The 11,369-nt window shown below is 37.2% G+C and overlaps 1 protein-coding gene across 1 annotated transcript; it reads left to right on the top strand.

Annotated features, from left to right (window-relative positions):
- The first annotated feature begins 7,354 nt into the window (after positions 1–7,354).
- LOC144978997 (uncharacterized) lies at positions 7,355–9,118 on the top strand. The gene is made up of 2 exons (XM_078925616.1): positions 7,355–8,302; positions 8,420–9,118. Exons 1-2 carry the CDS (start codon positions 7,355–7,357, stop codon positions 9,116–9,118), a joined length of 1,647 nt encoding a protein of 548 aa, XP_078781742.1.
- Positions 9,119–11,369: the final 2,251 nt, after the last annotated feature.

The raw sequence follows: 11,369 nt of genomic DNA on the forward strand, positions 1-11,369 counted from the left end.
GCCTAGGACTGCGAACGAAGTAAAGCAAAACAAGAGACAATGGCAATTTAAATATTTTTAGCCTAGCCTCTTTTCTTTTCTTATTTTTCGTTACGAGTAATATTACATAGTAGCCTAGTCTGTAGTAGTACATAATAGGCGAAACAAATTTGGGTGGGGGTTGGGTTTGTGTGCGTGTGTGTGTATTGGGGGTGGGGGTCAATTATTCACCTAATGTGGTGCCAGGCGACGCGCGAGGTAAGCACATGTCAACATGCCTCACTTCGCAGCATCGGTCGGCGAGTAGCATCGTTAACGAACGACACGATCAGCGAGAGAGTGGAGTGTGGAACCATTATTTCAATGGGTCAGTGATTGAGTGATGCGGTTGCTTACCTCATCAAACATGCCGAGTGCATACAAACACTCGCGCGCGCACGCACACGCACACACACACACTTCTATGTTCTTGTTTTTTTTCTAGTCATGATTTTACTTGAAAATAAAAACAAAAAACCAAGCATTCTGCCACTTCTGTGAAGAAATTGAAATAGGGGCGACGGCTTTTACTCGAATTACACACTGAGGGGAATAACCAGCAATATCATTATAACCTTTCCTGGCAACTCGGGAATAGCGAGAACTCGGAAATAGCGAGTAATCAGGAGTGGACCCGTCGAACTCGCTATTTCCGAGTTCTACTGTAGTACATTTGGCGGTTTTATAAGCCTGTCTTTTTTTTTTTCTTCCTATTTGATTTTTTTTGTTTTGTTTTTGTTTGATTATTCTGAATTTGTTAACAGTATTCAACACAACTTGTGTCTAATTATAAAACAATTTTTAAAAATAAATTCATCAATTCTCCTCTCTCTCTCTCTCTCTCTGTCTCTCTCTCTCTCTCTCTCTCTCTCTCTCTCTCTCTCTCTCTCTCTCTCTCTCTCTCTCTCTCTCTCTCTCTCTCTCTCTCTTCCACCATTCTATCTTCATATTACGTTTATAGATATCATTTGGTAATAGAGAGATGATAATAAGTTAGGCTGATCGATTTAAGAAATGATTGTTTAAAGGCTAATTTAAATTTGATTTGTTGATGGAATATGTTTTGCAATTAATTAAAGATTCTTATTTATAAGCTGCATCATCACAAGGTTGCAATAATACAGACACTAACCGGGTTTGTTATGTAAAAACTATTACCTCCTGGTCTTTTGGCCAAAAGTTTATCATAATCACTTGATATAGTGGGAGACATTATAGGCCTCTAAGGGAGCGTTCACATATTACGTCATCAGCTAGGGGGGGAGGGGGGGTCTACCAAATGTTGACATGTGTTGACATGGGGGAGGGGGGGGGGGGGGGGTCAGACCCAAGATGATGTCATCAAAACATAGTAGTGCTCTCTCCCATGCTGAAGATTTCGATGCAGTCTTGAATTTAGAAGAATTCGACGTCATCAGCAAAGTTAATGGACAAATCAAACCCCTAGTACTAGTATTTGTTTCAGTGGATGGTGGTCCAGATGAGGCTCCAAAAAACGGACAGACACTCGCTGCTTGGGAGAGACATTTCAAGGCGCTGGATATTGATGCTGTATTTGTCTTTACACACGCTCCAGGTTTCAGTGCTTATAATGAGGTGGAAAGAAGAATGGCACCGCTTTCAAAGGATACAGCATCTGTCATCTTACCATTTGATATTCATGGACGTCATCTTGATGGAAGCAACAAGACTGTTGATGTTGATCTGGAAAAAAGGAACTTTGAAGCTGCTGGAAAAATATTAGCCAAGATTTGGTCCGAGTCGATAATAGATGGATACCCAGTAGTTGGAAAATTCGTCCCTCCACCTGAAAATCCAAGACCCAAACTTCAATTTCAAGAAACAGATGATTGGAAGATAAAACACATTCGTCAATCCCAATATCTGCTGCAAAAAGTGAAATGCAGTGACAACTCATGCTGCAAACCTTGGCGTACTAACTATTCATCTTTTTTTCCAGAGCGTTTTCTGCCACCACCTGTACCACTTGCTTTATGTGATAATGGTTTGGAGATAGGCAATAATGGAAGATTTGGACGCCTATTTCAAAGTTTGTTCCTTTCAAAACAGCTAAAGATAAATTGCTATGATGAGTATTGTCCATCTCTCAAGAAACAAGATGGGAAAGGGGTATCACTTCTCAAAAGGCGAACTTGCCCTAAATGTTCATTGTATCACTCCTCGATCACAGCAATGAAAGACCATTCACGAAAATGCGGCATGCAAGAAGAACAGCAAATGGGAGAAAGTGATGACGATGAAGATGAAATTGATGATACTATTTATAGTACATTGCCAGAGGTCCAAGGCAGAAACATTTTTGAATCAATTAATTTTATGTTTGGAAATTGAAACAGAAATTCATTCCACTAAAAGACTAATATGCTATAAAATAATTTGCCTCCTATACTATTTTAAATTACACTTTCTGAAATTTTTTTAATAGCACCTGCACCAAGTAGCCTAATTCAATTTAAATAATGTTTGTTAAATATTATCTTTGCAAATTTAAATTTTATGTCCCCATTGTATCGTAAAACATAAATTATCAACAGTTCCTGAAATTAATAAAATGTCTGAATGTGTTTTATCAAACGTTGATAATCAATGTTTTGGTTTGAAAAATGAATAATAAATATTGTGAAATTAAAGTTATATTTTAGTTTTTATTAAATTAGATGACGTCATCATCTGTTGGGGGGGGGGGGGGGGTCAGGTCAATGATGACAAGTGATGACTTGGGGGAGGGGGGGGGGGGTCTAAAAAGGGCAAATTTTTGATGACGTAATATGTGAACGCTCCCTAAAATGCTTAATTGGAAATGACAATTCATTAAATTATATTTGCAAAAGGTCAGGATGTGTTTAATTACCCTAAATGTGCTTTAGGACTAATAATATATTAAATAACTATGAATAGCTATGTTATATTTGCATTAGATTTGGGTTTGACTGACGAGCCGGTAGATTTTTCTCCTTTTTGACAAATTTTCTTTTATCATCACTGTGGGACCTGTGCTTGTGTCAGGATGAAACAGTTAGATAATCTCAAAATAAGTACACTGATAGCGTGTTCTTCCTTTTTCTTGGGTACTTTAATTGTAATTCTAGAACTTTTTACTAGATCCCATTTTCTTCCTTTTTGCTTGTGCTGATATTGCCTTACATTTGTTGCAAGCGCCGTGAAACCCTTAATAACGAGCACCGTGAAACCCTTAAAAACAAACGAATACCTTTATCTTTCATGAACGAATTATGGGTTTTTAGGAAAATTAATCGCAACTTTTTGCAAATTTTGCTGTTTTTAGCTTGCAAAATTTGGGATTTATTTTTGCAAAAAACCGCCATGTCAGCATAGTGGGCAGGGAGGTACATACTGTGTCTTCTATCCCCTTATATCTGTTTTCCAACATGCTTTCTGTCTTTGCTGGGAAGGAAACAGTCAAATGCATAGTTATTGTTTTGGGAGATGATGTTTTTTTTCCTTGTAAATCATCTCTCTGTTATGCACTGTGTTATGTTTTGTTTATGTATTATATATGATTTGTAAACATTTGAGTGTGTTCCTCTTAGTGGGGACCTGTTCTTGTGTCTGGATGGGACTTTTATGTGATCTCAAACTAAGTACACTGATAGTTTGCTCTTGGAATCTACGTCTGTTCCCTATTTAAACAAATTCCCCCTTTTCTGCATTATTCTTGGATGCTTTAATTGTAATTCTAGAACTTTTGACTATCTCATTTTCTTTCTTTTTACTGGTGCTGATATGATCTTAATGTGTTGCAAGCGCCGTAAAACCCTTAAAAACAAACAAAAACAGTTGCTCCTAAGTACATTATTTGAATTGGTTTGTCTCTGGCACATCCTCTTCTCCTATCTTTATTGGTGGTCCTGCTCTCTGTTCCCGATGCACAAATACTCTGTCTTCGATCTGCTTACCCTTAATCCCCTCCTTTCCGACACCCGGATCCAATCCTCCAGTTTCTTTTCCGCCTCAGCTTTTGTATCATTCAAAAGTACTACGTCATCCGCGTACATCATATTCCACGGTGCCTCTCGCCGACTGGGTTGTGAGTGCACCCATTACTATTGCTAACAGCATTGGGCCGAGAGCAGATCCCTGGTTCAATCCAACTCTTATATTAAATTGAATGGATCAGTTGAGCCAACAGCTGTCCTTACCACTGTTTTTTTTTTCCTTTGTACATGTGTTAGATAACCTTGATATACTGTATTTCTCCGTTACCCCCTTTGCTCTTAGGCAGTATCACATTTCTGCTCTTGGTACCCATCACATGCTTTCTCCAGGTCAATGAACACACCATGTAATTAGGTACCACAATAGACGTCATTTTTGTGGCAGAAAAAAAAACCTATATATTTTGCGTCACGCGTCGAGAAAAGGACTCTTTTTAACTCGGGTCATTCAACCATTCACACCTCGGCCATTAAAAAACGTACAGAGCTAAATTTGGTATCGTCTTAAAGAGGAAGGTTTCAGCTTTATTCCTATACCACTTCAAAAATAAAAACATGGACATTAAAGGTTCAAAAATGCCGTTTTAAAACTTTACACAGCAGCTAAAAATCCCGACATATTATTGATATAAATTTTGATCCGAGTCTATCTAAAAGAGAAACATCTTATCTCTATTTTACCAATTTGTTTTAATGAAGGTTGTTTCATGGCCGAGGTATCGCATTTTAAAAAAGCCCACCAAATCCTTGTTTTCAGTTTTCAGCTTTGGGTGTTATCGGATTTTTTTTACACCTCATTGTAGTTTGTAGCACTCAAAATGCCGTGAGAATGAGATGTCAAATTATTGACAAAAAGAAAAGAGTTCACGAAAACCACATGAATATTGTATTAAAGTACCTTCATAGTTTATGTTTTAGATAGTTTAAAACAAAATGATACGATAAATGTTGTAATTTCAATTGATAACTCGGGTCGGTAAGTGGGTATGTTTTAATGGTGGAACAGCCTAATAAAAACCCTCATCTCTACCTCGTACCCCAATTCCGAATTGGGTTACAAATGAAGAATCACGCCGTGACTGTCAAGAAGGCTGGACGCGTCTTGTTTTGTCTATTAAATGCAAACCATTGTGTTAATTTTCCTTATTCTTATTGGATTTTTAATCTGTTATTAGACCTGTGACATATCAATTCCCAGTGGAATATATTATTAAGAACTGTGAAAGTGGTGCTTAATGATTTAAACTTTTGAGAAAATTTTTTAAAGAATTACTTCGAATAAACGGATAAAGTTGAAGATTTGAACAGGGAACTTTTTACCCCCGCGAGGGAGAAAACTTAACCAGTTCCCATAACATCTCCCGAGGGAGTGTTAACTCATATTATTAACACTGTGAAAGTGGTGCTTAATGATTTAAACTTTTGAGGTAAAAATTCTAATTACTTCAAATAAACAATGGAACCAGATAAAGTTGAAGATTTGAATAGGGAACTTTCTACCCCCGCGGGGGAGAAAACTAAAACAGTTCCCATAACATCTCCCGAGGGAGTGTTAACTCATACAAAAAACCCAATTTCTTCTCCCGCGGGAGAGAAAAAGAGGGGTAAATATGGGGAATGCAAAAAAGACAGTAGAACATACCATAAAAGGAAATTAGAACCTAAAACAAAAACAATTGGAAATGAGACAATTAATGAGGGGCCATCACATTCGGTAAGCAAGGAAACCCACGCTAAAACCCACGCCTCAAATTCGGAATTGGGACAACTAATTGTGGAAGGCTTCAAGTCACTGACGCATCTATTAATGACTAATCACGACTCCAGTGAGCCGTCGTCAAAGAAACAAAAACCGAATGAGATCGAAAAGGGGGGAAAAGTCACGCACACTATAACCGCGACCAGCGACCTCGACGAATTAGAGATTCTCGAAAATGATATGGTATACGAAGATGAGAAAGAAAAAGAGGTGGAAGAAAGTGAGGACGAAGATGAAATTGATAATGAAATAAAAGAACTGGAACAGTTTTTTAATGTACCGGAATCGTTTGGTGAAGACATTCACGAATCGGTGGCAAAGATAGTCAATAATGGAGTGTGCGATAATGTCAACAGGGGAAAAATCAAGAAAGTGTTGGATAAACACCTTTGCCCTAAAAAACACCCCCAACCTCAGAGTCCCTCGAATTAACCCTCAAGTATGGCGTTAATGAGCAAAAGTTTAACCATAACGGCTAAACTGCTGAGCGACTTAGTTAAAAGGAGCCAGGAAAAGGACAATAAGAGGGTAATAGAGGTCAAAGCAATGACTCCATTAGTCACGGATTTGTTAAGAGTGGGATCAGCTGTATATACGAATTGCAGCCAAATTCGAAAAGAAGCACTTAAGCCTTTTCTGAATGAAGAATGTAAAGAATTGTGCAAACCGAAAGAAAGCACATCAACGGAGTTCCTTTTTGGAGATAATTTAGACGAAAGCATTAAGACAATTAATGATACCCACAAGCTTTCGAAAGCCGTGACAAAACCTGGCACGTTCCACTTTGATGGAAAACCAAAAAATGGTCAAGGGAGGATGCCTTACCCCTCACCATCCCGAACCCACAAAAGCAGAGGGGGAGAAGATGGCGACCGATAACAAGAGGAGGACGGGGAGGAAGGAAACCCTTCTCACAGAACCAAATTTAACTTTAGGACAACAAGGACAAGTGAGGGGAAAAGAAGACAATAGCGTAAGTTTAGAATTTAAAAATACTATAGACAATTTCACAGGGGGAAAAACAAAATTATATATACAGAAATGGCAGGAAATCACTAAAGACCAGTGGGTGTTAAACCAAATTAGGGGAGTTTACCCAGAACTTTATTTTACCCCTGTGCAAACTTTTATCCCAAAAAGCATAACATTTTCAGAACAGGAAAGAATACTAATTGAAAGAGAAGTTAGAGAATTAAAAGAGAAAAATATTATCCAAGCAGTCAGGGATGACGAAGATAACCAGAATCAATTTTATTCTAATATATTCGCTAGAACTAAAAGTAAGGGGAACCTTAGAATTATTCTCAACCTTAAGCATTTCAATAAATACGTTAAATATACACATTTTAAAATGAGCAGTCTTCAAGAGGCAATATATTCATTTCAGGAACAATACTTTGCTTGTTCCTGTGACTTAAAAGATGCTTATTTCAGTATTGCACTACATGAGAAAGCTAGAAAATTTTTCTGATTTATGTTTTCAGGGGAAAAGTTCGAGTTCACTTCACTCGTAATGGGTTTCACTGATGCTCCGCGGATTTTTACAAAAATCACAAAACCAGTACTTGCTCGCCTGAGAGACGAAAACATTATCATAATTATGTATATAGACGATGCCCTCATATTGGGGAGAACATATTTGGATTGTTTACGAGCTTGTAACAGAGTTTGTAAGCTATTTGATGAACTAGGCTTCACTATAAATACCAACAAGTCTTGCCTTATACCAACCCAAGAGATTACATATTTAGGGTTTGTCTTAAATTCAAAGACAATGACCATTAGACCAACAGAGGAAAAGATTAAAAAAATTAAAAATCTTTCTGATCGTTACATTCGTGAAGAATTTATTACCATCAGAAAATTAGCGGAAATCATAGGAACACTAGTTGCAGTTTGCCCTGGTAACGAATATGGAAATGTGTTTTATAAAAGATTGGAGATTTATAAAAAGTCGTTAGCAAAAAATAAGGGTAATTTCGATAAGATTATCGTTTTAACAGAGGCTATAAAAGAAGATTTAAAATGGTGGCTTTCTATGGTGGGCAGTTACCCAATTAAGATAGGACCACAACCCGAAGGATTAATCTTAACATCAGATGCCAGTAATACTGGATGGAGTGGAGAATGTGCAGGAGTTAGAACTGGAGGTTTATGGTCAGAAGAAGAAAGAAGATGGCATATAAATTGTCTTGAATTGAAAGCGGCTCTTCTCACTTTGAAAGCATTTTCTTCTGATTATAAAGGCCACTCTAAGATTACTTTATTTTGCGACAATACGACAGCTGTATCATGTATTAACAAAAAAGGCAGCATGAAAGAAGAATGCAATAATATAACCAGAGAATTATGGTTATGGTGTATAGAGCGAAATATGACAGTCACAGCTGTACACATACCAGGAAAAGAGAATACTGAAGCGGACAAAGCTAGTAGAGAAAAAGGGCTTGAAACCGAGTGGTCTCTAGAGAAATCTGTCTTTGACGACATTAACACAGAATATGGGCCCTTCCAGGTTGACTTATTTGCTAGTAGAATAAATCATAAAGTAGAACAGTATGTCTCATGGAAAAAAAGATGCAGACGCATGGAGAATAAATGCTTTTTCATTTTCTTGGCCTCATTTATATGCTTATATTTTCCCTCCTTTTAATCTAATTATCAGAATCCTACAAAAAATAGAAGCCGAAAAAGTGGATTGTGTCATGATTGTTCCGGTTTGGAAATCACAGCCATGGTTTCCAAAACTCATAAACTTATTGACAGATGTTCCACCCCTATTACCAAAGAAAGCCAACCTTCTTCATCATCCAGTAACAAAACAGAAGGTTCACCCCATATTACACAACAGCAGAATGATAGCCTGCCCCTTGTCCGGGAAATTCTCCAAAGTGCAAACATTTCAGAAGAAATTAGTGAAATCATTATCAATTCATGGCGACGAAATACCAGAAAACAATATACTACATACATCAGGAAATGGCTTGTATTTTGTAATAAAATCAGTCAAAATCCCTTTCCGCCGTTGGCATCAACACTACTAAAATTCTTACACGAACTTTACTCGACGGGATTGGGATACAATAGTTTATGTTTAGCTAGATCAGCAATTGCCAGTTTGGACATATTAGAATCTGAAAACAATTCAATTGGTAGTCACCCCATGATCAGGCGATATCTAAAAGGAATATTTCACCAAGCTCCAAGTTTACCTAGGACAGTGTCTACATGGGACCCTAATATAGTTTTGGACTTCCTGAAAAAATTGTCCCCCTGTAAATCCTTAAGCCTCAAAGACCTAAGTTACAAAACTAACATGCTTATGCTTCTCACAACTGGACAGAGAGGACAAACAATTTTATAGTGTCGAATAGACGAAATGGAAATAAAACTTAACAAAATCAATTTTAAAATTCACACCTTATTAAAGACTTCAACCCCGCATCACCACTTATCCGATCTTACGCTTAAAGCGTATCCTCCAGATAGAAGAATTTGCACTGTTACTTATATAAAAGAATATATTCAGAGAACCAAATCTATAAGAAATTCTAAACAATTATTCATACACCTAAAACCGCCACATGAAGCAATCTCTAGAGATACCCTGAGGAGATGGACAAAAAAGACAATGGAGTTAGCGGGCATTGATATCAGTATTTTTAAGCCCCATTCCACCCGGGCAGCATCTACTAGCAAAGGGGCCACAAAAGGAGTTCCACTTGATATATGTAATACTGAAAGCGGGAGGATGGAGGTCAGAGACCACATTTACAAAATTTTATCATGAGCCAGTGGAAAGAACGAAAAAGGATTTCAATAGGGCAGTACTGGATAGATAACAAGTGAGTAGTGCTACGTGGATTTCGTAATTTACGTCATAACAGACAAACGCTTTAAAGCTTCATTTGTAACCCAATTCGGAATTGGGGTACGAGGTAGAGTTCGAAAATTAAACGAACTCACCTGTGATGTTTAATTGAAACTCTGACGAGTCCCAATTCCGAATGGGGAACAAATGCCCACCCATTGGTAAATATCATCTAAACTCATTAGACTATAATATAATAGTGTTATAGATTATACTTGTATGTATGTGTCCCATCCCGTTTCATTTGTTCCGTATTTCTGTTCTGACGCGTTAAAGCCTGACAGTCACGGCGTGATTATTCATTTGTTCCCCATTCGGAATTGGGACTCGTCAGAGTTTCAATTAAACATCACAGGTGAGTTCGTTTAATTTTCGAATTATCCGGTCTTTATTAACGTGTAATCTTTTTTTGGATGACTTTCTAGCCTTGATTTTCATTGAAGGACGTTTTGTTTTTATCAATTTATACATGTAATTTTTTGCATATCTGGTTTGTCTCTCGATGCTTATTTATTGCTAAACAAAAAACACGGGACGAATTTATACACACACTCTCCACTCATGACGGCCATGTTGTTGCTATGACAAAATGGTTTTTTGACCTTGTTAGAACTGAAGTAGATTTTTACGGTCAAAGGTGTAATGTCGTTTTAAAAACAACTGCATAGGAATACACACTACTTGTAGTTTATAAATAGACAAAAGACACACAATGATTCGTCCCAATGTGCTAGAAAATTGAAAAAGCATTGCTATTGTTTATTTTATTTGGGAAAAGTGGTACTTGTAATGGTTATAAGATCGGAGAAATAAGACTTCGAAGTGCCACTTCGTTTTCTAACAGTACTTTTTCTTCTGATGCTTTCATGATAGTGATAGACTATGTATAGGAACAACAAAAGTTACTAGTGGATAATGAAGCAGTATATCTGTAGAAGTTAAATAATACATAATTCTTTACGAAATAAGCCTGCATCAAAATGGATTGTAGGGTAACGTGTATTTATTTGTTTTTTTTTTTTTGTTTGTTTGTTTTTTTTTTGGGTTTTTTTGTATGTTTTTGTTTTAAATCGGGAAGAGATGTAAATTAAGTCGAGAAAAGAAGCAAATAAAGAGATCTTTTTTCCAGTTTTGGTTTTGGTGAGATTTGCGATACCTCAGTTCGTACAATACTCTCCTCTCAAGCAAAGGGACGTTAATCATAAATAATCCGGTGGCTAGGTCTTCAGGTTGTGTGTGGCCAAAAGTACTTTATTTCAAACTAGCGTCCTATCTAAAGGGTAGCAGTTCATTCAGTAGCATATAAATCAGGATACAGTCACGCGTCATAGACCTTAAGGCGCTAAAGGACTTTGGGGTGGTACTGGGCACAAGCGCTTGATTCCGTATAAGAGGAAAGCACTCTACTGCCAACGTATATATCGATAGCCTCCTAATAAAGGACAAAGAGACGATTTACAGTGGAAAAATCATCCCCCATTATAGGAATAATACATTTTACTTTTACTTCACCCTTTCGGTTAAGGGTCCCAGAGAGGGCCAAGGCAAAACCAAGCAATATAATTACCAGACAAGTCCATAAAGTAGAATGGAAGTGAAAACAGACGTTGCGGAAGTAAAAACATTATGTCTTGAGATTATAGGGGTTTCTTAAGAGGCTATTTATTATTTTATGCTGCTGGTTCGAACATTGTGCTTATCATTCGTGATTTAATGTTGAATTTTGAGAAGGAAATATTGACTT

The sequence above is a fragment of the Berghia stephanieae genome, chromosome 8 (assembly GCF_034508935.2).
Source record: "Berghia stephanieae isolate SIO BIC M18660-M18661 chromosome 8, UCSD_Bste_1.3, whole genome shotgun sequence".
NCBI lineage: Eukaryota > Metazoa > Mollusca > Gastropoda > Nudibranchia > Aeolidiidae > Berghia > Berghia stephanieae.